The sequence below is a fragment of the Chlamydotis macqueenii genome, chromosome 8 (assembly GCF_036417535.1).
Source record: "Chlamydotis macqueenii isolate bChlMac1 chromosome 8, bChlMac1.mat, whole genome shotgun sequence".
Lineage (NCBI taxonomy): Eukaryota > Metazoa > Chordata > Aves > Otidiformes > Otididae > Chlamydotis > Chlamydotis macqueenii.
This window is the reverse complement of record NC_141563.1, coordinates 2823914-2851447: the sequence shown is the minus strand read 5'-3', so window position 1 is coordinate 2851447 and position 27534 is coordinate 2823914. Positions and strand designations below refer to the sequence as shown.

At 50.6% G+C, this 27534-nt stretch overlaps 2 protein-coding genes and 1 pseudogene across 2 annotated transcripts; all 3 read right to left on the bottom strand.

Moving 5' to 3' along the window:
• Positions 1 to 554: 554 nt before the first annotated feature.
• On the bottom strand, positions 555 to 1514 carry LOC147599857 (olfactory receptor 14C36-like). The gene has a single exon (XM_086753930.1). It carries the CDS (start codon positions 1512 to 1514, stop codon positions 555 to 557), a length of 960 nt encoding a protein of 319 aa, XP_086610056.1.
• Positions 1515 to 14442: 12928 nt separating this feature from the next.
• Positions 14443 to 15664, bottom strand: LOC147599856 (olfactory receptor 14J1-like; annotated as a pseudogene).
• Positions 15665 to 25309: 9645 nt separating this feature from the next.
• LOC147599855 (olfactory receptor 14A16-like) lies at positions 25310 to 26230 on the bottom strand. Its single transcript, XM_086753690.1, has one exon. The coding sequence runs from the start codon at positions 26228 to 26230 to the stop codon at positions 25310 to 25312; it is 921 nt and encodes a 306-aa protein (XP_086609816.1).
• Between the last annotated feature and the right edge of the window lie 1304 nt (positions 26231 to 27534).

The window sequence follows — 27534 nt, the reverse complement described above, 5'->3', positions numbered from 1 at the left end:
ATCACAAGGTCACTGTAAAGTTTTTGTTCCTGAACCCACGGAGCAACAGACCTCTTTGGAGTACAGTTTTTTGGACCAGTTCTTGACACCACCTTTAGAAGAAGAGGCCAACCTTCAGGCACAGCACTGGGGAGATTTCATTTTATTGCAGAGGTGCTAGGACACAGTCAGCTCTATCCCACTATTAGGTAGAATTTTATACAGGCTCAAAACTGAAAAAGAGCAAGGTCATACCTCAGTATAAGTGAGGGGAAAAAATTGTGAAAAGAGATAAGAACAATCTACAATATAATGATACAAATACAGTGAATAAAAAGGTCAGGTTTGGTCTAGGGCATTGTGGGAATCAGCTGTGAAGAAAGACAGGAAGTGTTTGACTGCTGAAAAATGACTGAGAAATCCATTTCCATGCTCCATCGTTGATAACAATAGTGATGATAACCAAAATGATAAAAATAACAATAATGACAATGATAACGATAATGATAATGATAAGAATACAGATCATGATAAGGGTAATGACGACAATAAGAATGTTAAACAAAGCACCAGAGTCATCTGTTGTTAGTGATGAGAAGTGTATCACTATTCAGAAACATCCATGAAATCACTTTATTAATGGCATCCTTGAGCTCCTGGTTCCTCATGCTGTAAATGACGGGGTTCAGTGCTGGAGGCATCACCGAGTACAGAAATGATGCCACCAGGTCCAAGGATGAGGAGGAGATGGAGGGGGGCTTCAGGTGGGCAACCATGGCAGTGCTGATAAGCAGGGAGACCACAGCCAGGTGAGGGAGGCACGTGGAAAAGGCTTTGTGCCGTCCCTGGTCAGAAAGGATCCTCAGCACGGCCCTGAAGATCTGCACATAGGACACAACAATGAACACAAAACAGCCAAATGCGAAACAGACACTGAGCACAAGAAGCCCAGCTTCCCTGAGGTAGGAGTCTGAGCAGGAGAGCTTGAGGATCTGGGGGACTTCACAGAAGATCTGGTCCACAGCATTGCCCTGGCAGAGTGGCAGTGAAAATGTATTGGCAGTGTGCAGCAGAGCATAGAGAAACCCACTGCCCCAGGCAGCTGCTGCCATGTGGACACAAGCTCTGCTGCCCAGGAGGGTCCCGTAGTGCAGGGGTTTGCAGATGGCAATGTAGCGGTCATAGGCCATGACAGTGAGAAGCCAGTACTCTGCTGACATCAAAAAGAAGAAGAAAAAGACCTGTGCAGCACATCCTACATAGGAGATGTCCCTGGTGTCCCAGAGGGAATTGGCCATGGCTTTGGGAACAGTGGTGGAGATGGAGCCTAGGTCGAGCAGGGAGAGGTTGAGGAGGAAGAAGTACATGGGGGTGTGGAGGCGGTGGTCGCAGGCTATGGCAGTGATGATGAGGCCGTTGGCCAGGAGGGCAGCCAGGTAGATGCCCAGGAAGAGCCAGAAGTGCAAGAGCTGCAGCTCCCGTGTGTCTGTGAATGCCAGGAGCAGGAACTCAGTGATGGAGCTGCCGTTGGACATCTCTTATGTTTTTGATGAGCCACTATCTAAAGAGGAAAAGACAGTGCGAGAATAGGGCAGACTTCTCTGAGAAAAATTTTGTAGGTCCTTCGACAAGGTAACTGTCCCATGCTGCAGGATGAGGAGAGATGTTCTGTCCGTCAGCGCTGGTGTCAGCTGACCTGTGCTGGCACATCTTTGAGCTGGAGGAGGCTCACACACAGACATTTCCCCAAAAAGAATCCGGACACTGCTGAGAGCGTAGGAGTCCCGTTTCCAAGTGCAGACCTGCAAACGCCTCACCTCATCTCATCGCACCCAAGCAGGATCTCGTCTCTCCTCGCCCAGCCAGGGACACAGAGGGCTCATTGTAGCTGCCCGCATAGAAATGCCCAGTAGCAGCATTTTCATGACCTCAGCATAGAGGTGTCTTCTCCATGGGGCATCTCCCATTGCAGCTATGGGACTGCTATGTCTCTCCATGGTAGAGCTGTGCTCTTGGGGAAAGCAGCCTCCATCCAGCAGGACCCTCCAGGGAAACAGTTGAATGTTTCAGTGGTGGGATGTCCTGACAGAAGGGTCAGATCATTGCCAGCCCCACATGCTACATCTCCCATACCGCAAAATATAAGAAGCAATTTGGATGCTTTTCCTCCATTGATACATCTGCATGAGAGGACCCCCAGCATCAGTGTCTGAGCTGCCAATTAACCCTCAACCAGGACACAGTGAATCCAAGGGGAAGAAGAAGGGAGCGCGGAGAAGAGAGGAGCATGCCAAAGAACTCCTGTCAATAGAGGAAGACAAGGAGACATGGTCGGACACTTGAGCATTTCTCCTCTGTGGTGGTTGGGCTGGTGGGAAGGCAACTCATACCCAAGTCTCCATGATGTTAAAGGGTGGGCTGCTCTGCTGAGGGGGAGAGGAGACCGGGAGGGTTCTCTGGGAAAGGCATCTGCCCTGCAGGGAAATGCCTATATCCCCTCTCGCAGTACATATCTCTGAGCAGCTCCCTAACACTCCCTGCCCCTCCCTGTGCATCCTGGAGCTGTCCCTGCCAGAGGCTGTTCCCCTCTCCCCGTGTCTCTGTCAGTGGTCACAGACCCCATCTCACCCACTGAGTGCTCAGCTCTACCCTGCAGAAACCTCCTGGCAACAGGGCACTGCCCAGGAACGTCTCTGTGGATGCAGGGGCTAAAAAGCCGCTCAGAAAAGTCCTCATGAGAATTTGTGTCTCAGTGCCTTCTCCAGAGCAGAGAAATGAATTTCCACCTCCCACTGCCCACCAAACAGAACAAGAGCAAACACAAAGCGCAGGCTCATTTCACTTTCAGATAAATGCTGCCTTTATGTCCTTCTTGAACAGGACCCTCTGAAAATGGGGCGATCTGGGGCTGTGAGCAGCCCTGACACACACAGCACCCTCTCGAAAAGAGAATGACCATGATCGGCCACAAGTTGTTCCTCCCACCCACAGCGTCTTTCCCCAGCGCCGTGGGAAGCTCCTGGGGCCGACTGAGTGCTGAGCCTGGCAGAGGCAGAGTCCCTGCCCCAGCACACAGCCCCTGGGGTGCAGGGACCCTGCTCTGAAGGACAGCCCTGGGCACCCCTGGCTGCACACACACATTCACACCCTGCAGCCGTCCCTGGGAGAAGGCAGCCGTCGTGCTCTGTCCCTCTGGCAGTGCAGCAGAGAATTCCTGCTCTGGAGCATCTCCTCCTCTCCAGCAGAGAAGGTCTGAGAGTGGTACTTACAGATCCCGCAGGCTGGGGGAGGTGCCAGCTTTACAAAATTCCTCAAGAAACTGAAGCTTCAATGACCTGCAGCCAGACACTTAATATGTCAAGGGCTGTGAAGTTTTCTCCTCCAGTGGGCTCTCAGTGTTCCCTCACTCCAGGCCGCCTTTAACTTCTCTCTGCCTCGCTCCTCTCCCCTCGGTGCCTGCAGGCAGAGCCCTCAGCCCTGCTGCGCTTGGCAGAGGAGCTGCTCCTGGGCAGAGCGGTCTCTCTGCGGTTCTGCCTGTTTGCTGTGAGTTCCCTTTGTCCCAGGAGCCTGGCCCAGCTCAGCAGCAGAGGACAAGCCCAAGATGGCACTTTCTCTGCCCTCCTGGTCTCCCTGGAGATGTCCCTGGGGCTCCAAGGTCTGACAGCACCTGGGAGGCAGCCCTGTCTCTCCTGGGGAGTGTAGGCTGATGCAGAGTGAAGTAATCACTGTCTCTCTCTGAACATTGTCAAGACTGATTTTGGAAGTGAGATTTGTCCTTCCATGGTGTTGTCATCCAGGAGAGATGTCAATGCTCACCTGCCTTTACCCCGATCCCTGTCCCATTGCCAGGCAGGACACCACGGCAGGGACAGGCAGGGGTCATTTCTACCCACGCAGGGCAGGGATTTGAGTCTGTACAGGTGTCTCCTCTCTGGTGAGAAGCCCAGAGCCTAGAGTGGGGTTCACCTCTGCCCAACACACCCCACAGACCCGCAGGAGTCAGGAATCCTCTTGCCTCAGCTCAGTGTGCACACAATAGGGGCTACAGGCCAGCCACTTCCCTGAGCTCCCACCATCATCCATGGGGATGGATGGTGGCAGTGACCAGCTCACAGACAAACACCTGCTAGGCACTGGAGGTGCCAGGGACAGTCCAAGACTTGTGTACATCTCTGTAAGCTGTGATGGAGCACACATGGGACACCTGCACCTGCCTGAGTGTCAGCTGTGGGGCTGTGAGGACGGGGTCACTTTGTTACCTCAGATTGCATTCAGTGTTTAGGGCACCTGAACATCTGGTAGACACATTTCCAAGGCAGCTGCTGGACTTCCAGATGACCAAAAGGATGAGTGCACCAGAAGGGGAGTCAGATCTCTCTCTAGGTCGCATCCTCTATACTCAGTAGAGCTCAGCTCACTGCAAAACTGCATGTGCACATCCCTCTGTCGCAGGCACTCACATTATTTCAAGGTTTTCCCTCAATGGCATAAGAAAGGTCGCTAGTGCCATGTCTGGTAACTGGGGTGCCCAGTACAACTGCTTGTGGCTGGCAAATACAGCATGGAACCTCCAGGAAAGCCATGTCCCCCTGGAGTAGGGGCTGGGCAGAAACCCCAGAGCCTCCCAAAGGGGCCTGGTATGTGCAGCATCTGAACACCAGCACCACGGCAAGCATGCAAGATCCATCCCATCTACACCCAGGGGTACTGCAGGATTGGGAGGAACATCACACCAGGGTCACCACTCATGTCCCTGTGCTCTCAAGCCCTGACAGTTCTCCTCTCCTTTATCCTCTACCCATGTCCCTGATGACATAAAGAAAAACTACGCCACCGATGTCCACAGCGTGGCTGGATCACAGGCCCTGCCACCCAGGGACATTCTTAGTGGTCCCTTGTGTTCCTGGAGATTGGTCAAGGCACTGCAGAGTCACCTCTGCTAGAAAACTCTTCTCTTGCAAGGTCCCAAGCGAGGCTAAACTACGACACATGGGAAGTAAGACAGAAGAGCAAGAGAACTCAGGTTTGAGATCTCAGAGAAGCAGACATTGGCCTGCTCAGGGTTGTTGTTGTAGGAGATCCCATGGAGAGGAAGCTCTGAAAGGTAAAAATCTATGACAGCTGAGAGTTCTTTAAGGACATCTTCCTCCAAGCACAGGAAAGGTCTGTCCTGATACTCAGGAAAACAAGCCTTCATCTCAGGAAACTGGCTGGGCTAACCAGGAACCTCACAGCTCAGCTGCAGTGCCAAAAGGCAGCACGCAGGAGCTGGAAGCAGGGACAGGCTGCAAAGGTGGAGTTTAGAAAAGTTGTCTGGAGAAATAGGGATTATCTTAGGGGAGTTAAATTTCCCCAAAATTCAAGCTTGCAAGGAATGTCAAAGGGCAACAAGATGAGCTACTACTGTTTCCTTAACAGTTAAAAAACCCCCAAATAAATGTGAAGTAGGCCACAGTTGAATTTAGAATAGAATAGAATGGAACAGAACAGAACAGAACTGAATGGAATTGAATTTTACAATTGGAAGTGACCTACAGCAATCATCTATTCCAACTACCTGACCACTTCAGGGCTGACCAAAAGTTAAAACATGCTGTTAGGGCATTGCCCAAATGCCTTTTAAACACTGACATGGGGCATCAACTGCCTCTCTAGGAAGCCTGTTCCAGGGTTTGAGCACGCTCTCAGTAAAGAAATTCTTCCTAATGTCCAGTCTAAAACTACCCTGGTGCAGCTTTGAGCCATTCCCACACCTGGATACCAGGGAGAAGAGCTCAGCACCTCCCTCTCCACGTTCCCTCCTCAGGAACCTGTAAAGAGCATTGAGGTCGCTCCTCAGCCTCCTTCTCTCCAAACTAGACAAACCTAGTTTGTCCTCAGCCGCTCCTCATAGGACATGCCTTCCAGCCATGTTGTCCTCCTCTGCATGCATTCAAGTACCTTAAAATGCTTCTTAAACTGTGGGCCCCACACCTACACAGTGCTCAAGGTGAGGCCGTATCAATACTAAATACAGCAGGATAATCACTTCTTCTGACCGACTGGTTACACTGTGTTCAAATTTAGGAAGAGTAGATGAGCTAGATCTGAAGTACCCTGTGTCTTTTTTTCCTCTGTCTTCACTAGCAAGGTCTCTGTGATGGATTCACTGGACCCGTAGCTGTACTCTAGTTTGGGTTGACTGAGGAGCCTAAGTCAACTAAGGATAACTCATGGCCTGCAGTGAACCTGCGAGCTGTTAGGTCCTGGCTCACGCACAAGGGAGAGAAGGTGCCTCAGAAAAAAAAAAAATTGAGAGGTGGTCTTGAAGCCCAAAAAATGCAAGATAACCAAAGTACAGAAGAAGACACCAGAGCTAAAATGATGACGTCTATCTTGTCTGTGCTATTGACTAGCAGCCAACTGCTCTATAAATACTACCATCAGGATGGGCCCAGTTTGAGCTCTCCCTGAATGGCAGCTGGACAGCATGCCAGGTGACTCTCCCTTTGAGCAGGGACGCCTCTCACAGTTTGAGATCCCTCACCTGAGACTAAGGGATCTTAGTTTTGGTAAAAAGAGTAAGGGATCTCATCTTGGCATAAATCTCTGCCCAAGGAGGGGAGATGCCTTACTGAGGACGGATCCCTGCTAAGTGACTGATAGCATGCTGAATTAATCCTAATGAAACATTACTAATCCATGTAGCTACTCAATATTAATTATCATAAACTTTGTACAGATAATTCCATTAGACATAAACCATTGTCCAAGTCTGAAACTGAGATTGGACCTAGCAGCACCTAGGTTTCACAAGGAGTTTCTAAAGCAAGAGGATCCACTCTGAACTTCATGACTTGGCAAAAGAGACTTCCTTATCCTTTTCCTTGTCCTGGTAAACCACTGTTAAACTTTGTTAAATTCCATCCAATATGTCAAACTTTTTCTAATTATTATTTCACCTCAAGAAAAAGTATTACAGCTTCTCTCTTTTGAGTGAGGCACATTCCACTCATGTGAGAAAACAAGTCCATGGAAAAGGACACGATACACCCAAAGGTGCTGGGCAAGCTGGACAATGTCCTTGTTTGTCTGTCCTTGAAATTTCAGGGCCCTCTGGGAAGGCTGTTGACTGCAGAAAGGCAGATGTTTCACCCATCTTCAAGAATGGTCAGAGGGAGGAATTGGAGAACTACAGCCCAGTCAGCCTCACCTCATTCCCTGGTAACATGGTGGAATAAATCTGCCTGGAAGAAGGTTCCAGGCCTGAAATGGACAAGATTGGGAAGAGTCAGCAAGGGCAAATAAAAATCACCCTTGACCAGCCTGGTTGCTTTCTCCATGAAGAATAATGTCACTTAGTGGGCCCTTGCTTTACTAAGGCCTTTAACACAGGCCCCCTGGTCTCTCTGTATCCAAACCACTGAGCTCTGGCGTGGGTGAATGGATCATAGGTGGGTGGAAACTTGATTGAGCCATGCAGTCACAGTACAACCAGTTATAGTGGCCTCCATCAGCGACCAACACCTAGGGCAACACTGGTAGATATCTTTATTGATGAACAAGGGAGCAGCGTAAACACTCAGCTTGTTTGTGGATGATGCCAGATGGAGAGGGAACTCCTGAGAAACCTCATGTCCATCGAGCTGACCTAGGTGATGTTCAGATGGCTTGTACACCCTGAGTTCCGCACAAAGCCAATGATACTGAAGAGAAGGAAGGAAGGAGCAAGAGGCAGAAGAAGAAACATGAATTATGTCAATATAGATGTAGTAGTTTCTCTGAACAAAATAACTGTCTTTATACACAAGTCTATAAATATATATGCATATGTATTTATACCTGTTATATCTACAGAAGCACACAGGGAGATGAAATCTTGCAGGGAATGAAAAGAGAGAATGACCAGATGCCTTACAGGCTCCTTTAAGAAGTCACTGCAACACAGCTATGATGAGATTTGTGCAGAAACGGCCATTCAAAAATTAGAGTGTTTCACTGAAACTGCTGCCCCCATCAGCTGAGAGAGCTCGATACCTTGGTGTGACTCTGTGCCATGAGTGAGGAGAGGCATGGCCAGAGAAGGACAGGAAGATTTTGGGGAGCTCTGGGGTCTGTGCTTGAAACAAAATTCTATCAATTAATGCTGCAGGCCTGATTGTGCAGAAATGTGCAGGAAATTTTACAGAAAAATGAAACAATGAAGAAGTAAACGCAAAGATCTAAAGTGAAGAAATATTTTAATATGCTTTTCATCTTATTAAATTCTTTGTGTTCTTTTTCTCCTTGGTTTTGTTCATTTTGATTTAACATACTAGTCTTTGGGGGGATTTTGTGACTGTTTTCTGTTTTTAGAAGGAAAAGACATTTCCAAAACTGATCTGGGATGCAGCTACAGGGACACAGATGTCTTCAGGTACAGTGACACAGGCGCCTGGTGCCAGTTCAGGTGCCCTGGGACCCTCTGCCTGGCCCATGCAATCAGTATCCAAGGCACCCTGCTCTTCTGTACGAGACCTCCTGTCCTGTCTGACAGCGACCAGTCCCAGGCAAACACCTCAGCTACAGTGGGGCCTCTACAAGGGGCACTTTATGTCCCTGGTCAGACAGCTGAGCTCTGCCTGGAAGGAGGAAGAACTGCTTCTAACTTCTAAAAATCACATGAATACCTTTATAACAGCTGAGATAATTGAATCCTTTTCCTAAAATGATGATGTCTTTCCACCATGCAAGAATAGGAATTTCCAGGAAGTATATTAATGAGTGGAGAAGAAATACTGACCTTTACTTGTATTTGCATTGCCGGGACTCTGGCCATTATACCGTGTATTCTCCCAAATCATAGAATCGTAGAATGGTTAGGGTTGGAAGGGACCTTCAAAGGTCATCTAGTCCAACCCCCCTGCAAGGAGCAGGGACATCCCAGACTAGATCAGGTTGCTCAGAGCCTCATGCAGCCTGGCCTTGAATGTTTCCAGGGATGGGGCTTCCACCACCTTTCTGGGCAACCTGTTCCAGTGTTCTAAAACCCTCAGTGTAAAAATTTTTTCCTAATATCCAATGTAAATCTACCTCCCTCTATCTTAAAACCATTACCTCTCGTCCTATCACAACAGGCCCTACTAAACAGCCTCTCCCATCTTTCTTGTAGGCCCCCTTGAGGTACTGGAAGACTGCTATCAGGTCTCCCCGGAGCCTCCTCTTCTCCAGGCTGAACAGCCCCAACTCTCTCAGCCTGTCCTCATAGGAGAGGTGCTCCAGCCCTTTTATCATCTTCGTGGCCTCCTCTGGAACTTCTCCAACTGGTCCATGTCCTTCTTGTGTTGGGGGCTGCAGAACTGGACACAGTACTCCAGGTGGGGTCTCACCAGGGCAGAGTAGAGGGGAAGAATCACCTCCCTCAACCTGCTGGCCATGCTCCTCTTGATGCAGCCCAGGATGCGGTTGGCCTTCTGGGCCGCAAGTGCGCATTTCCAGCTCATGTTGAGCTTCTCATCTACCAGCACTCCCAAGTCCTTCTCCTCAGGGCTGCTCTCAATCCATTCCCCGCCCAGACTGGATTTGTGCCTGGCATTGCCACGACCCAGGTGCAGGACCTTGCACTTGGCCTGGTTGAACGTCATGAGTTTGTCACCGGCCCACCTCTCCAGCCTGTCAAGGTCCCTATGGGTGGCATCCCTCCCTTCCAGCGTGTCGACGGCACCGCACAGCTCGGTGTCATGGGCGAACTTGCTGAGGGTGCACTCTATCCCACTGTCCATGTCACCGACGAAGATGTTGAAGAGGGCCGGGCCCAACATGGACCCCTGAGGGACGCCACTCACGGCACGTCTCCACATGGACATTGAGCCATAGGTTGACCACCACTCCCTGTGTGTGACTGACCAGCCAATTCCTTATCCACCGAGTGGTCCGTCCATCAAACCCATATCTCTCCAGTTTAGAGAGAAGGATGTCGTGTGGGACAGTGTCAAATGCTTTGCACAAGTCAGGGTAGCTTATATCCATTGCTCATCCCTTGTCCACCAATGCTGTCACCCTGTCTTAGAAGGCCACCAAATTGGTCAGGCATGATCTGCCCTTGGTGAAGCCATGTTGGCTGTCACCAACCACCTCCTTGCTCTCCATGTGCTTTAGCATGGTTTCCAGGAGAATCTACTCCATGACCTTGCCAGGCACAGAGCTGAGGCTGACTGTAGGCCTGCTTTAGGAATCATAGAATGGTTTGGGTTGGAAGGGACCTTAAAGACCACCTAGTTCCAACTCCACTGCTTTGGGCAGGGACACCTTCCACTAGACCATGTTGCTCAAAGCCCCGACCAACCTGATCTTGAACATTTCCAGGCAGGGGACATCCACAGCTTCTCTGGGCAACCTCTTTAAGTGCTTCACCATTCATGTAGTGAAGAATTGCTTCCTTATATCTCATCTCGAGCTAGTCCGTTTCTTTTGAAGTCATTACTCTTTGTCCTATCACTACATACCCTTGTCAAAAGTCCCTCTCCAACTTTCTTGTAGGCCTGCTTTAGGTAGTGGAAGGCTGCTAGAAGGTGTCTCCAGAGCATTCTCTTATCCAGGCTGAATAGCCCCCACTCTCTCAGCCTGTCCTCATTGAAGAGGTGTGTCAGCCCTCTGATCATCTTTGTGGCCTCCTCTGGACTTGCTCCAACAGGTCCACATCCTTATGTTAGAGTCACCAGAGATGGACGCAGTACTCCAGGTGGTGTCTCATGAGAGCAGAGTAGAGGGAGAGAATCACCGCCCTTGACGGGCTGGCCATGCGTCTTTTAATGAAGCACAAGATGTGACTGGCTTTCTGGGCCGCAAGCACAATGTGCTGGCTCATGTTGGGCTCAGTGGAGTAACTGCCACTGTCATCATCTTTTCTAAGCACCCCATGGAAGTCTCTGGATGTAGGAGCCCGGGCCTCCATGGGGACTTTAATGATCCTGGCATTTCTGGAAGAGGAACACAGCAGCATGCAAACACTCCAGGTGGCTTTAGGACAGCTTATTGTCACAGCTGCCAGATGGGTCAACAAGGGCAATGCAAACCTGGATCTGATATTTACAGAGAATGAGGAGCTGGTCAGTGGTGTGAAGTTTGGCTGTTGTGACCCTGAAACAGTGAGATCTGAGGTGCTCGGAGGAGTGTGGAACAACAGTAGAAGTCTGCAGATTCTGTTCATCAGTGGAGCAGAATTTGGCGTATTTTGGGGAGTTTTAGTGGGGATCTCATGGTCAGCAGCACTGATGGACAGCAAAGCTCAGTGTACCTGGTCTTGAAGGACAGCATCCTCCAAGCACAGGTATTATCTGTTTCAAAACTCAGTTGAAATTCAAAAGGCAGTTCAAGGGCATTATAATAAGATGTGACTAGTTTAGAAACAATTAAAGAAGAAATAAAGATAATATGTGGACCCTGCTGAATTCAGTAAGAGTAGGTGGAGATAGATCTGAGATACTCCATGTCCTCTTTGCCTCGTATTTCACCAACAAATTCTCCTCAGCCATTGTGCCTCATGGCAGGACTCTATAGGAACACAACCAATGATGGATAGGAATCAGATCAGAGGTTACTTGAGAAACCTCAAACAGTACCAGTTAGAAGAAAACAGAGCGAAAATCTTGAGGGAAAATCTTGAGGGAAAATCTTGAGGGAATGTGTCAACAGCTTGTTCGTTGTTGTCCATGGTTGATGAAAAATAAATATGAGACTCTACAGAACAGTGTCCAAGTTCTCAGAATGAAGTCTTCTTACACATTTGTTACTACGATGTCTCTTCTGCACATGATTCAAGTTCTTCCTGATACCGTCATACAGGGGTTGATGCAGTTGCCCACACAGAGGTGGCCACTGCCTCCAGGACACCCAGGGGCACCTGAAGCCCCCACATGGAACTGGGAAATGTGACCCAGGGCTGATGGGAGCATTTCTGGAGCAGGAGATGGTGGACAGGCAGGGTAGACCAAAGCATCTCAGTTGATACAACTCATTTCTCTCCCTTGAGGAGAAGGGAAAATATGAATAATGGCACCCGAGCTGTCCAGTGTTGGAGGAGAATGAGAAATGAGTGGGTCTCGATGCTGCAGAGCCTGCTGGAAAACATTTTTATAGCCCAGATCTGCTGCGATTAGCGCAGGCTGTTCAAAAAAGAGCTTTTCACTGACTTTGTCCCTTTGCTTCCCTCTGTGAATCGAGGGAGCTGATGGCTTCAGAGTGTGATATGCTGTGAGCAAATATGGACAAACTGCGTCCAGCGCAGGGAGTGCTTTGGGGGCTCCTGGGCTCTGTGCTTGGCACAAAATGTATTTTCCTTTGGTCTAAGGCCATGCACTGTGGAAAGCAAACTTCAGAGGAGGTAAGGTGGGCTTAATATACAGCAGAGGAGTGCATTTTTTTTTTCAAATTGAACTAGAAATTCATTTAGTTTCGGTTTTTTTATAATTAAGAAACATCATTCTGTATCCAGGGGCACGTCATTCCCCAAGTAAAACAAGTGGAAACTGGTGTCAATGGGTGAAATCAGGCAGCTACAGGCTGGAGTGGAGAAAGCTCTGATCTGAAGAGAGGTGCTGTCAGTCCCAGGTGGCTGAGGAGAGACATGTGAGGTTGTACACGGGGATGAAGACTGCCCATAGAGTGTCTGACATACAGGGTCTTGACTTCCGTACATATTCAGATTCAATCAGGACTCCAGATCAGTATCAACAGGAGTTTGCTGATGGCACGTAATGCATAAGCAGAAAAAATGGCATGGTGCATAAAGAATAAATTGTTTCTTACTGACATTGATCACTGAGAACTTTGTACTTTGACTACACTCCTGTAGCCTCTCAAATTACCCACATAAGAACGGAGGAATTGAATTATGCCCAGAGACTTGGCCTGTTAGGGCATTTTGCATGTTAATGAGCCCTCTGCTGCCAAGTTCCTGAACTGCAGGCACCGAAAGTGGATTCAAGGGGCCTCTAGAGCAGTCAAAGTCAGCAGCAAACCACGTTTCTGGGGATGTCAGTGGGCTCCACTGAGGGCCATCACTGAAGAGCCCATGAAGGAATGAGGAGATAAGGTTGCTGTCCCTGCGAGCTGGTGAAGTAGGAAGTCAGAGGCACTGCTTACAGGTTGAAAATCCAGTGTTAAGGCGACTGTGAAAGCCCTTGACATGTTCCATTGAGCAGGATGATCTTGTAGTGACCCAATACCCTTTTCCTCATGGGATGCTGACGGCCATTCATGGGAGCACTGAGAAGTGAAGGTGTGTGATGCTGAGTGCAGGAGAGCAGTAGGACACCTCCCAGCCTCTATGGAGAGTGGGGAATGGGAAAAAAGCCTTGTGGCTGTAAGGAACTCATGTTTTCTCAGGGGCCTCATTGGAAGAGACAGCAGCCAGAGTAGAAAGGAAAAGGATTTCCATTCTGTTGGGGGGTTCGAGTCGCAACAAAGAGACCATCTCCACCCCTGCTTCCCCACCTCACTCTGACCCCTTGCTGTCCCAAGTTTGACTGAACTCACAATGGCTGTGAGTTCCCCATCACCCGTGCAGCTTCTTCCAAAGCCCTGCTAATGCTCCTCAGGTACTAAAGATGCCAACCCCTGAATCCCTTGACTCCTCCTTTTAGCTCCGTGTCCCAGCCCTGAACCGCGCATCCTCCTTCTTCTGCTGCCTCAACATCAAAACTGAACATATTTCATTTGAGCATGACACACTCCCACCCCTCACCATTTCACATCTTCTTCCTCTCTTTTACACACACACTGCCACACACCCCCACTGCATCCCTGCACTCCCATGTGTCTCACAATCTTTCCTCTTCCCCTGCAGCGATGGGAACTCAGTCCAGGAGGTTTGTGCTTCTTCCATGCTCATGGATGTTTCCTGAGGTCCATCCAAGCATGGAGAGTGAAGGAAGAAAACAGAGGTGTCTCAGGGCTGAAGGCAACCCAAGGCATGAAGAGACAGAGGACAGTGTCTCCGTGTGTCCCTTGTGCCTGTCTCCCAGACATCCTTCTTGTCCACTGCCAACAAGTTGTTCTGTGCCAGCCCCTCTCCCAGGAAAAGTCTCCTGGCCCAGGGGCTCCTCAGGCTGCTGCAGCTCCCCAGCAATAGAGAAAGCTGCCCCAAGCTGGTGCATTCAGAAATAGGTTTCTCTTGGTCATTGACCCCCTCCTGGAAGCACAGAGTTGCTCCTTTGCTCTTCCCCAGCAATGTCCCTGCCCCCAAAGAGCCGTTCTCCAGGGCAGTGTGTCCATGCTGACCTGACTTGCTGCCCCTGACCCCTCCCTGTGCTCTCCACATAGCCCTGAGCTGGAGGCCCTGCTCTGCATAGTGAGGGGCTGTGGTGAGAAAGCTGTGGGCTGGCAGTCCCAGGCAGATCCCTGTGTGGAATGTTGATCGTTCACCATCTCCAAGGGAACCAGACACCCACATGTTAAGGCTCAGCCTGGCCCATTCTCAAACACCTTGCCCCAACCCTCCTCCCCTCATCCCATGGAGAACCCCAGCACAGCAGCACGGCACTGTGGGGGCAATTCCTTCAGCCTGACCTCAAATTTGGAAGAAGAGCCCAACCTCCAGACACTGAGAATGCAGAAATTTCCTTGTGTCAGACACACGTGAACAGACCTCTGGGTCAGACAGGCTGGGTCCATGCCTCTGGTGAAGTGGAGTGTATGCAGGCATGGATAAACATGCTTAGCATAGATAAAATCCCCAAAGCGAAGACCGCTGAGGTGAATTTGCAAGCACTTCTGTAGAGACATGGGCAGCTCAATGCTTCTGAGAAAGAGCTGATTGAATCAGCTTCTGCACTGTATCTTTCAGCTCCTGGTTCCTCATGCTGTAGATGAGGGGGTTCACTGCTGGAGGCACCACTGAGTACAGAGATGCCACCACCATATCCAGCAATGGGGAGGAGATGGAGGGGGGCTTGAGGTATGAAAACGTGGCAGTGCTGATAAACAGGGAGACCACGGCCAGGTGAGGGAGGCACATGGAAAAGGCTTTGTGCCGTCCCTGCTCAGAGGGGATCCTCAGCACAGCCCTGAAGATCTGCACATAGGACAGCACAATGAACAAAAAGCAGACAAATGCTACTGAGAGACTAACTACAAGAAGCCCAACTTCCCTGAGGTAGGAGTCTGAGCAGGAGAGCTTGAGGATCTGGGGGATATCACAGAAGAATTGGTCCACAGCATTGCCCTGGCAGAGTGGCAGTGAAAATGTATTGGCAGTGTGCAGCAGAGCATAGAGAAACCCACTGCCCCAGGCAGCTGCTGCCATGTGGACACAAGCTCTGCTGCCCAGGAGGGTCCCGTAGTGCAGGGGTCTGCAGATGGCAGCATAGCGGTCATAGGCCATGATGGTGAGAAGCCAGTACTCTGCTGACATCAAAAAGAAGAAGAAAAAGACCTGTGCAGCACATCCTGAGTAGGAGATGGCCCTGGTTTTCCACAGGGAATTGGCTATGGATTTTGGAACCATAATGGAGATGCAGCCCACGTCAAGCAGGGAGAGGTTGAGGAGGAAGAAGTACATGGGGGTGTGGAGGCGGTGGTCGCAGGCTATGGCAGTGATGATGAGGCCGTTGGCCAGGAGGGCAGCCAGGTAGATGCCCAGGAAGAGCCAGAAGTGCAAGAGCTGCAGCTCCCGTGTGTCTGCGAATGCCAGGAGGAGGAACTCAGTGATGGAGCTGCTGTTGGACATTTCCTTCCTCTGGGCATGGGAACCCCTGTAAGGAGGAAAAGTCATTGCAAACTCAGAGAGACTTTTCTGAGCCAAATTAAAGAAATTTTGTGCAGACTCTTCCCTTCCTAAAAACTCTGTCCCTTTTTTAATTTTTTCCAGTTCTAAAGACCTTCCTTCATCTCTGTTGCTGAAGCTCTAGTTTGGTGCTGGGTGAATGTGCCGTGAGGAGCTGGGCCTCTGCCCGCTGGCTGCCCAGGTGTCAGCGCTGCTCTGCAGCAGTGAGTTCATGGGAATGGTGGAAACAGCGGCCAGCTCTGGTGCTTGACTTTGCCAGATGAAATCACCCCTAATGCAGAAGGGCTTGTCAGCATCTGCATTTCCTGTTCTCAGAAATGAAGATGGTAGGAAAAGCAGATGGAAACTCAAAAATTGAAAAAAATCCCTCTTTTTTTTTTTTTTTTTTCTGAGGAATGTTTTAGCATGTAAGTAAGTCTCAGCATTTCTTCTGCACTCAGGGAGAACAGAGTGAATCCTGCATATGAAGAGGATTGCCTCTGGCTTAGAGCAGAATGAGGGGAGCTGCTCTGTCCATCAGTCACACGTGATCTGGGCTTGCAGCATTCTGAGATTAAGGGCGAGTACACTGCTGTATTTTTGTGAGATGCCACCAGACACTGCTGAGAGCACAGGGATCCACTGCAGACCACTAAATATCTCACCCTTACTCAAGGTCTCAGCACCTCACTTCTAGCCCAGCTCAACAGCATTTCTTTGGTCATAGCATCTCTGTGCTTATCTATGGGAATTTCAGATAACACAAAGATGGTAAGAGACAGTTTGGCAGGCTTGGGGGAAACTCACAGCATAGAAGGACGTCTAAAAATTTATGTAAGTGTTTTCACAATGGAAGTGTGGCCAGCAGGTCGAGGGAGGTGATTCTCCCCCTCTACTCTGCCCTCGTGAGACCCCACCTGGAGTACTGTGTCCAGTTCTGGAGCCCCCAGCACAAGAAGGACATGGACCAGTTGGAGAAGGTCCAGAGGAGGGCCACGAAGATGATAAAAGGGCTGGAGCACCTCTCTGATGAGGACAGGCTGAGAGAGTTGGGGCTGTTCAGCCTGCAGAAGAGGAGGCTTCGGGGAGACCTGATAGCGGTCTTCCAGTGCCTAAAGGGGGCCTACAACAAAGATGGGGATAGGCTCTTTAGTAGGGCCTGTTGCGATAGGACGAGAGGTAATGGTTTTAAAACAGAGGGGGGTAGATTTAGATTAGAAATTAGGAAAAAATTTTTTACGATGGGGGTTATAGAACACTGGAACAGGTTGCCCAGAAAGGTGGTGGATGCCCCATCTCTGGAAGCGTTCAAGGCCAGGCTGGATGAGGCTCTGAGCAACCTGACCTAGTCAGGGATGTCCCTGCTCCTTGCAGGGGGGTTGGACTAGATGACCTTTGAAGGTCCCTTCCAACTCTAACCATTCTATGATTCTATGATTCATTCTATGATTCTATCTCACTGAGGGAAAAGCAGCTGATGCCCCAGCCCCACAGCCTGCAGTGCCCACAGCCCCACAGGTGAAAGCTGGGACAGTTGTTCCCATGGACACAGCTGCAGGAAAGGACCCACAAGATCAGGGGGGGACTCTGCAGCTGGAACTCCCCTCCCCAGACAGCCTGACAGCAAGAACAAGATCCCAGCAGCAGCACCACAGAGAGGTGGAGGCACAAGGGCAAATACAGCCAGGGTGCGGCTGAGAGAGGACAGGGCAGAGGCAGGCGGGCACTGGGGACAGCGTCCCCCTCCCCCAGCTGTGCGTGCCCCCTCCCTGACACCACCATTGCTGGGCAGCTGCTCTCAGCCCCTGTGCTCTGCAGAGGGCCGTGGGCACCTGACTGGAGAGCTGCAGCACGGCTCTGCTGGAGCTCTGGCTGCAGAGGAGGGGGTTCATGGCTGGGACCCCACAGCCCTGAGGGCAGAGGCTTGGCTGGGTGGGAGAGGAGGCCAGGGGGCTTGCTCAGAGGAAGGGGGCTGCACTGGAGGGGATGCTACAGAGTTTTCTGAATTCTCCCTCCCATAACGTTTCTGCTTTTAGTTTCCCCTCAGTCCTTGATCGTAACTGTGATGCCTGGAGATTTTCCTCCTGGCAGCTGTTTTCCTGTCTGATCTCATTTCCCTGTCAGCACTCACAGACCCCATCCCAGCCTCTGTGCACTCACGCTGGCCCTACACACACCTGCCTGTTTGCAGGGCACTGGCTGGGTGCCTGTTCCTGTTTGGAGGTTCCAAAGGCCAGGGCAGGACAACCCTGCTGGGTGCAGCAAGGGTGATGCTGGTGCTGTCCTGGGCAGAGGAGTGGCTGAAGGCACTTGAGGAGGCTCTTAGCAGACCAGCTGAGCACTCACAGTTACAGCTCAGGAGTCTCAAGGACTTGTCCAAGCTTGACAGCTCCTTTTCTATTTCTTTCCCTCCCTTCTCCTCACCTGCTATCTGTCCCCTACCCTCAGAGCAGGAAAAAAAAAATCACACTCAGGAAATCTCTTTATCTCTATAGCAAACCCTGCCTTGACCGTCCTCTTGAAACATCCCCTTGGAAGTTTCCCAGTGGTGATGTGGAGCTGTGAGCAGCCCTGACCCGCACAGCACCCTCTCAACAGCAGAAGGACCCTGATCGGCCAGAAGTTGTTCCTCCCACCCACAGCTTCTTTTCCCAGCGCCTTGGGGAGCTCACAAAGGGAGGCTGAGTGCTGAGCCTGGCAGAGGCAGAGTCCCTGCCCCAGCACACAGCCCCTGGGGTGCAGGGACCCTGCTCTGAAGGACAGCCCTGGGCACCCCTGGCTGCACACACATGTTAACACCCCTGCAGCCGTCCCTGGGAGAAGGCAGCCATCATGCTCTGTCCCTCTGACAGAGCGGCAGGGAATTCCTACTCTGGAGCATCTCCTCCTCTCTGCTCTGGAGAAAATGAGAGACTCCTCCTTGAAGATCATATATGCTTTGGGATAGCTTTTGGGTGTCCCTCCAGCTGCATTGCCCTGCATCCAAATACTTACCATATCCAGGGCTGTGAAGATTTCTCAATCACTGAGCTCTCAACTCTCCTCCCACCCCAGGCTGCCTTTCACCTCTCTCTGCCTCGCTCCTCTCCCCTCAGCTCCTGCAGGCAGAGCCCTCAGCCCTGCTGCGCTTGGCAGAGGAGCTGCTCCTGGGCAGAGCTGTCTCTCTGCAGCGCTGCCCTGTTACCAGCAGCTCCCTGCATCCCAGGAGCCCGGCCCTGCTCAGCAGCAGAGGCCCAGCCCAAGGCAGCACTTTCTCTGTCCCCTCTGGGCTCCCTCCAGCTGTCCCTGGGGCTGCAGGGGAGCCTGCTGGGAAACAGCCTGAAGCCATCACTGATGGTTCCATTCTCAGCTGCGGAAAGAGACTGTTTTTCAGCAGAGTAATTCCTTTTTTACTGACAGAGTCTCTGTAAATATAAACTTTTCTTGGCACATTGTTAGACAGGACACCCAGATAGAGATGGGCAGGGATCACCTTTACCTTTGCTGAGGGAAGGGATTCAACTGAGTTTGTGAATGCATCTTCTCCTCAGTTTGTGTTCCTGGGGCTGGAAGGAGACTCAGCTCCCTCCCATGCCCGCAACAAATGCCCAGGAAGTGGGATTCCTCTTGCCTCTCTTCAAGTGGTCATTAAATAGGCGCCTGCATGTCACCTCCTTAGGTCCCTTCCAGATGGTGGGAACCGCAGGGGATGAGGCACTGAAGAGGCCTCTGACCCACACACAGCACGCAATGCAGACCTCACCCATAGACGACATTCCTCTGTTCTGATCAAGCTACTGCAGGAACGTCTCTCAAAAGCCAAACTCTTTTCACCATCTCTACAGTCAGACAGAAATGATGTTCTCATGAGAACACCTTCCCGCATTGTTGGATACAGGCAAGGCCACGCAGCAGGCGTAAGGGCCAGTGCTGGGTGGGTGCTGCCCGCAGGCTCCGCTGTGACAATGAGCTGCTGAAGTTGTCCTGCAGCCAAATGCTCTGCTCTGCACAGCACAGGCGTGAAGGCCAGGCTGCACGTGCAGCGCAGCACAGCTCCATGTACAACGGTCTGCTGGTCAGGGTCACTGCTCAGGTTTCCCTCTGAGAAGTCTGCACTCCACCCTGGTGCCACGGCTGAGCCGCTACGGCCCAAATGTGCACAGCCAGGAGGAGATGGGTCACAGGCAGGAGGAGCTGGAGCCCCAGGGCTTGTCACACAACTGTGGTGGTTTAGGATTAAATGAGATGTGGTGGGACAGCTTCCTCACATGGGGTTTTGCAATGCAGGAATAGAGGCTCTGCTGGAGAGACTGTCAGGGAGGATGAGCATGGAGGATGCCCTTTGTGTTGAAGGCTATGGTTTGTTGGTTCTCTTGCTATGGAGGTGAACAACCAGTTGTGGATGAGGATCAACTCAAGGGCTAGTTGAGCAAACTCAAGCACCATGACAGAAATGGAGATGTGTGTTCTGATCAGATCCCTGAACACAAGTGTTGGGATGCCATTACATTTGAGACTCCATTTTTCAGTCCAGAGGACTATGATGCCTCTTGAGGTGTCCTGAAATATCTCCTGACCCATGTGGTGCTTTAGTCTGTGAAGAGAATCAAAACAACGCCTCTGACTGCAGTAATATCTTCTTCAGTACTGATATACAGAGCAGACAGAGGGGTCTCAGACCTTCCAGACACTCTGCTGAAAAGTTAGGTCTTCAGAGCTCCAAAGCTAATGGTGGTGTACCAGTGTCCATCCCATGAATATTTGCCCTTCTTTGTGCTTTTCACCAGTTTGGGATCTGTCCTTGACATTTTTGGGCAGCAAAATAAACTCCTCTCACACACAGTTGAAATAAGGATGAAAGAGAGCAGAAAGGAATGAGGGGCAATATTGTCTGAGAGGTGTTACCATGAAATGATAACACAGAGTGTGCAGTGAGAGGGAAAGCATTGTTCTAAAAACTCCATACCAGAGTAAACTCTGTTATGTTACAGCTGCCCAGTCAAGTAAGAAGGCATGACAGGAATAAAAGTAAAGAAATTACATTTATCATCATCAAGAAGGGGAAGAAATTGTAGAGCATGGTACTGTTACTCTTTGAAGTGAAAACAGAAATACGTCCATAACGTGGCTGTTAAGCCCCCATCCAGCTGCTCGCTCACTCGTCTCTCCTGAGGGATGAGGAGAGAATCAGAAAGGGCAAAGTGAGAGAAACTCCTGGGTCAAGATGATGAAAGTTGAACAAGTAAAGTAAAAGCTGTGCCCAGAAACAAAATAAACCGAGGGATTCATTCATGACTTCCCATTGGCAGACAGGTGCTCAGGAAAGCAGGATTCTATCACAAAACTCTAAATATCCGCCTCTTCCTTCTTCCTCCAGCTTGTATTGCTGAGCATGACATCATGTGGTACAGAATATCCCCGTGATCAGTTGGGGTCAGCTGTGCTGGCTGTGTCCCCTCTCAACTACTTGCCCACCTCCAGGTAGGGAAGTGTGAGGAACAGAAAAATTCTTGGCACTGTGCAAGCACTGCTCAGCAACAGCTAAATCAATGATGCATTACCAACACTGTTTCGGTCACAGATCCCCAAATTGTAACTACGCGGACTGCTATGAAGACAATTAACTCCATCTCAGCCAGGCAGGGTAGGCTGGAGGTCTTGGAAGCCGTGAGGATGGTAACAGTGAAGAACTTGTGAGGGGGAAAATGAGCCAGTAAATTAAAGGTGAGGCCAAGGATGTCAAGATATCTGTGGAGTAACAGCTTCCTCAAAGCAGGATCACACCAGGTTGCTCTTGGCTTTATCCAGACGGGTATGAGAAACTTCCAGGGATGGATGAAGCGCACACTCTCTGGGAAATGGCTTCCCATGTCTCACTGTCCACGTGTTGCAACAGTGTCTCCCTATATTGAGCCTGACCATCTCTTCTTTTCACTCCTTGCCTCCTGTGCTCCTGCCTTTCACCAAAGTGTCTTCTGATAACCCTCACAGTAGGTAGTACAAGTCTGTGACATCCTCCCCTCAAAGCCCTCCATCCTCCTCACACCACAGGAGTGAGAGCTCCTTTTGGGAGGTGTATTTTTCATTTTGTGGTTTTGTCTTTTGTTTAGTATACATTGCACACTGACCAGTACACAACATGAAATATCTCTCTCTTAAGAACATCAATACAGCTTCATGCTATGAAGACTCAATGACATGAAAAGGAGGCAAATGTTCATAGCACTCTGCAGAAGCACACACAGTATGGTTCCCTCCAGGAGCTGGTTTTAGACCCTCTGTCTATCCAGCAGCTAGCCCTGGGATCCCCTCATCCCCCCTGTTCCCCCATGCCCACACAAGCACACACACACACACACACACACACACACAAATGGCTCTCTCCAGCCCAGAATTTCAGAACCATTGAGGCTGGAAGGCAATCAGCTTCCACCCTCTCTGTGCTGCCTCTTCATGCTTTGTTTTAATCAGGAGGTCCTTTCTCATCCATGCTAGCCCCCTGACAACTATGCATGACTTCCTGTCTCTTGGGGTGGGCTGTTCTGCAGCTGGGAGAGACCCTTGACCATCCAACAGCTCTCTGCACCCTTTTTCTCTGCAGTGCCATATCCCATGGGATTCATCAAGGCAGGTCCCTCAGTAGGCCAGAGCCTGCTGACCTGAAGCCCTGCTCTTGGCCTTGTCCCTTTCTTTCAGGAACCTCAACTCTACCTTCTTACCCCTGGCTTCTACGTTTCTGACCATCTCGTCCTTGTTTGTAAGTATGACGTCCCACAGGGCAACTCACCTCACTGGCTGCTCTGTCACCTTTGTCAGGAAGACGCTGTCAATGTGCTCCAAAAACCTCCTTGCTATGTTGCCCCTTCAGCAAATACTGGGATAGTTCAGGTCTGCCATGAGGACCAGGGCCTGCAAACATGAGGCTTCTTTTTACAATGAGAGTGGTGAAACACTGGACCAGGTTGCCCAGAGAGGTGGCAGATGCCTCATCTGTGGAAACATTCAAGACCAACTTGGACAGGGCACTGAGCAACCTGATCTGGTTGAAGATGTCCCCGTTCCTTACAGGACGGATGAACTACATGACCCTTAAAGGTCCCTTACAACCCAAAATAGGCTATGATTTTATGATTCTATGATACTTGTAGTTTTCTGCAGAAGGCCTCATCTACTTCCTCTTCCTGATCACGGTGTCACACCAGACATCCACCAACCACAGTGTTGCCCATGTTGTTCTGCCCTCTCATGTTGACCACTCAGCTCTCAGCTGACTCATTGTCCCCAGGCAGAACTCCAGGCCCTCCTGCTGCTCTCTCCCATAAAGGGCAACTTCCCCTCCGAGCACACATCTGTGGCCTTGTGACTTGTAGATCCCCCCGGCCCCCCAGTTTCTCCCGGAGGTGTTATTTGTAGTGCCCTGCAACTCCTGCTGCTGTTACCTTGTGAGAGACACCACTATCATGGTGAGCCATCTGCACACAAACATGAACAGCTGGCTCAGTGCAGAGGAACCTTGAGAAAACCTGGGATTGGGCCAACAGAAACCTCTGGAAGTTTTACAAGGAGTAGTGTCCAGTTCTGCAAAGGGGAGAGATTAATCAAATTCATAAGGGCACGCTGAGACCTGACTGGCTGAGCACGGACCCTGAGGAGAAGGGTCTGGGCACTATGAGGGACACCACAGGAGCCAGTGGTGCACGCTCACCATGAACAAGGCCAGCTGCATATGACGCTGTATTAAGGAGGAGCATGGGCTACCCAGACAACCTGAGTTAACATCCTTCTCTTCTCAGAAGTTGTGTAGCCCCACACACACAGGTGTGTCCCAGTGTGGGGATCTCCATTTTAAAGTGGGAAGGAATTGGAGAGTGTCCAGAGAAGGTCTGCTGCCAAGGTGTTTGGGACCTGGTGCATGTGACCTTTGTGAGACAGCTGAAAGACAAGGTCTTCTTTGGCCCAAAGTTCTGGATGCTCCAGAGAATACAGGAGTAGCCTGAGAGTTCTTGAAGGGTGGTTTCAGAGATGGTGGTGCTGTTCTTTGTAGTGCAATACAGTATAAGAAAGAAATAATGCCCTAATGTTCATCTTGGAAGGTCCAGAGTGGTCGTAAGGAGAAAGAAATGTCACTCAAGAGCAGTGTTGTTGTGCGGCAGGTCACCCTGGATCAGCCCAAGGCTCTGTGTTTCACGGGAGGGCCAGGGAGGACAGAGAGATATCAGTAAAGGAAGGAAGATGCTCAGGTGAGAGCGAGGTGCAGTAGCAGGGTGGATGTGCACAGCCTGTGGGGAAGGAGGCAGAGGTGAGGCAATGCTGTAGGGCAGCCCGTGGTGGAGATGGCAGGGGGACGTGGAAAGGCTTAAAGTCCCCCGAAATGATGAGGTCTTTTTTCCCGTTGTCAATAGCTGTTGTGTCTGCCACTGATGGCTATGAGACACCCTATCCTTAGAGCATTAGGGCGTCCTTGCCTCCTTGTCCATATCCAGCAGCCTGGGAGATGTCGTACCATAGTCCTGCCCTTGGCACCACACCTTCCCAGATCACAGTGCCCCAGGAAGAGCCCTGAGCCACTTGTGAGGGACAGCATCTCCCTTCCTAGGGGCTGGGATTTAGGGCTGGACACTTTGGCTTAATGTGACACACCCAGGTTCACTCAGCATCAGAGCCACCTCGACATTGCCTTTGCCTGTCACCTCTGCCTCCAGGTTTCTGCTCACACCAGCCCCAGGGAGGCTTTGTCAGTAATGTCCCTCAGTGGGGCCCATTAAGGCTCCAAGAAACTTTGGACTTTGCATCTGACTTTGACTTCTGGAGAGGTTTCATCAACTTCCTCACCATGTCTGAGGTTCATGGACTCCTCCCGAAACCCAGCAGAGAGGTCATTACAATGCCTTGGGCTGGTCCTCTGCTGATGAGCTGTCCTGGCCCTGGGGCTCCTTAGGCAGCTCCCACATCTCTCCAGTCTCACCTCCCTGTGCCTGTTTGGCACTGACCCGATGTCACTGGAGAGTCTTGTTTGTGGGAACCTTGATTCACTGCTTCACTTGTGAGAAATTTCACCTTTGAGGTTGTTTCGCCTTCTGAGTCTCCATTCACTCCCAGCCCAAGGCACATGGAGAGTCCCCATCCTGTCCTGACCTCTCTAAACTAATTTGCAGAGAGACTGAACATGCCAACAGTGCAGTCATACATGATGCAGCCTGAGGAGATAATAGGGAGCCCATACACCATCTCCACTGTCATTGGACTCCAAGAAAAGAGCTTTTAAAACCACAATTTTTGGTCCAGTTGAACCCAATTTACTGTGAGCATAACTCAAAACACCAGGAGAACACAAAGCCCAAAGGTTCTTTAAAAGATCAATTCCTTGGAAATTTTTTTTGGCAGCAACTTTGGCAGAAGTACCCAGCCTTCAGTCACTGCAGACGGTACATATAATTTATTGAGGAGCTGCTATTGGACAGGTCACATCTGACACACTTTGGTACAAGACTCAGACGCAAGAGGATCAAGCCTTAAAAGAAGTAAAAGAACATAGAAAATCACACAGAAGTAGAATTATCACAGAGGAAAAAGATAAGATAACCTCTAAGAAACATGCAGAGAAGGGGAGGTAGGTTGCTGTTAGTGAAACTACGTCAATTGCATGAGTTTCCATAGGGCATCCTTGAGCTCCTGGTTCCTCATGCTATAGATGAGGGGATTCCCTGCTGGAGGCACCAGTGAGTACAGAACAGTCACTGTCAGGTCTAGAGATGGGGAAGACATTGAGGGGGGCTTCAGGTAGGCAACCATGCCAGTGTTGAGAAACAGGGAGACCACAGCCAGGTGAGGGAGGCACGTGGAAAAGGCTTTGTGCCGTCCCTGCTCAGAGGGGATCCTCAGCACAGCCCTGAAGATCTGCACATAGGACACAACAATGAACACAAAACAGACAAATGAAAAACAAAGACTAACTACAATAAGCCCATCTTCCCTGAGGTAGGAGTCTGAGCAGGAGAGCTTGAGGATCTGGGGGATTTCACAGAAGAACTGGTCCACAGCATTGCCGTGGCAGAGTGGCAGTGAAAATGTATTGGCAGTGTGCAGCACAGCACAGAGAAACCCACTGCCCCAGGCAGCTGCTGCCATGTGGACACAAGCTCTGCTGCCCAGGAGGGTCCTGTAGTGCAGGGGTCTGCAGATGGCAACGTAGCGGTCATAGGCCATGACAGTGAGAAGATAAAACTCAGCAGCTATAAAAAAGAGAAAAAAAAAGACCTGTGCAGCACATCCTGCATACGGGATGGCCCTGGTGTCCCAGAGGGAATTGGCCATAGCTTTGGGAACAGTGGTGGAGATGCAGCCCAGGTCAAGGAGGGAGAGGTTGAGGAGGAAGAAGTACATGGGGGTATGGGGGTGGTGGTCGCAGGCTATGGCAGTGATGATGAGGCCGTTGGCCAGGAGGGCAGCCAGGTAGATGCCCAGGAAGAGCCAGAAGTGCAAGAGCTGCAGCTCCCGTGTGTCTGTGAATGCCAGGAGGAGGAACTCCGTGATGGAGCTGCTGTTGAACATTTCCTTTCTCTGAACATCGGGGCCTGTTGAAGGAAGACAAAACAGTAAAGGGTTAAGACTGACTTATCTGAGAAAACCTTATTCAATTTCTTGTAGAACCATCACCCCCCTCCCAAAAACTCTGTTCTTCCAGAAAGACCGTCATGCAGCTCCCTGGCTGAGCCCTGGGTTCTGCTGGCTGAGGGTCAAATGGGGAGCAGAGGACTCTGCTGTGGGCTCCTGAGGAGTCAGTGCTGCTGTGCACCAACAGGCAGGTAGGAACCAGGAGTGATCTCTGTTTAAATCCCCTCATGAAATCAGTGACATTTCAGCACTATCCCTCCCAACTCAACCGACTGCAGAGCAGAGCTGTGGGGGTTGGTTATGTTTCTTTTACTTTTTGAAGCAGACAACCTTGAAATTTCTGGCACACTACAAGTGCTTCTTTGAGAGACCTGGGCTGCAAACAGACAGACCCTTAGTGGAGAGGGATGAGAGCCAGTCAATCCATCAGACTTTCTCCTAGCTGCCCTGGGCCTGCACCTCTTTAATCTGGAGGATGATCACACCCAGCTGTTCCCTTGAAAAGAAAATTGGACACTGCTGAGAGCAGAGGAATCCAGTTTAAAACTCCCCTCCCCAGTAAAACTCCTCTCAGTAAAGATCTGTGAGCTTTCTGATCCCTTGAAGATGGGGTGTCTGGCAAAAAGAGCCAGCTTCATCCCCACCCTCTGGACTGCATTGCCCAGAGACCCACAGGCCAGAAGAAGGCTTGGGCACCTTGCTCCCATGGACACATCTGCACGGCGAGACCTGCAGGGTCAGTGGCTGAGCTGCTGCTGAACTCCCATCCCCAGAGAGCCCAAAACCAAGAGCAGCAGCAGCAGGGGCAGGTGGAGAAAGAAGGAGAAATGCCCCAGTGCTTCTGCCCAGGGTGGCAAGGCCATGGAGGGACAGAGGGGCACTGGGGAGAGTCTCCTGTGCTGGAGCTCTGGCTGCAGAGGCTACAACTCACAGAGCCCATCACACCCACTGTGTGCTCACCCCTGCCATCAGGACAGCTCCTGGCAGCAGGACCCTGCCCAGGCCCATCTTTCTGTTGGCCAGCCCTAAGGAGCGGGTCAGAAAAACACTGAAGAGATAACTGAGCTTTCTGTAGGCAAAGGAATGGATGAAGGAGCTTTATCAAGTTCCTCGCAGACCTGCAGCTGTGTCAGTGTAACGCTATAGGAGCCTCCTTCTCTTGTCCAAACCCTAGAGCTGCATTGCTGTTCCCTCACAGTCACAGCAGGAAACCGAGAGCACAGACCCTGGAAAGCACCTTT

What these genes read in the sequence shown, in the direction of transcription:
- LOC147599857 (XM_086753930.1), bottom strand. Translation starts at nt 1,514, where the DNA reads ATGTCCAACGGCAGCTCCATCACTGAGTTCCTGCTCCTGGCATTCACA.
- LOC147599855 (XM_086753690.1), bottom strand. Translation starts at nt 26,230, where the DNA reads ATGTTCAACAGCAGCTCCATCACGGAGTTCCTCCTCCTGGCATTCACA.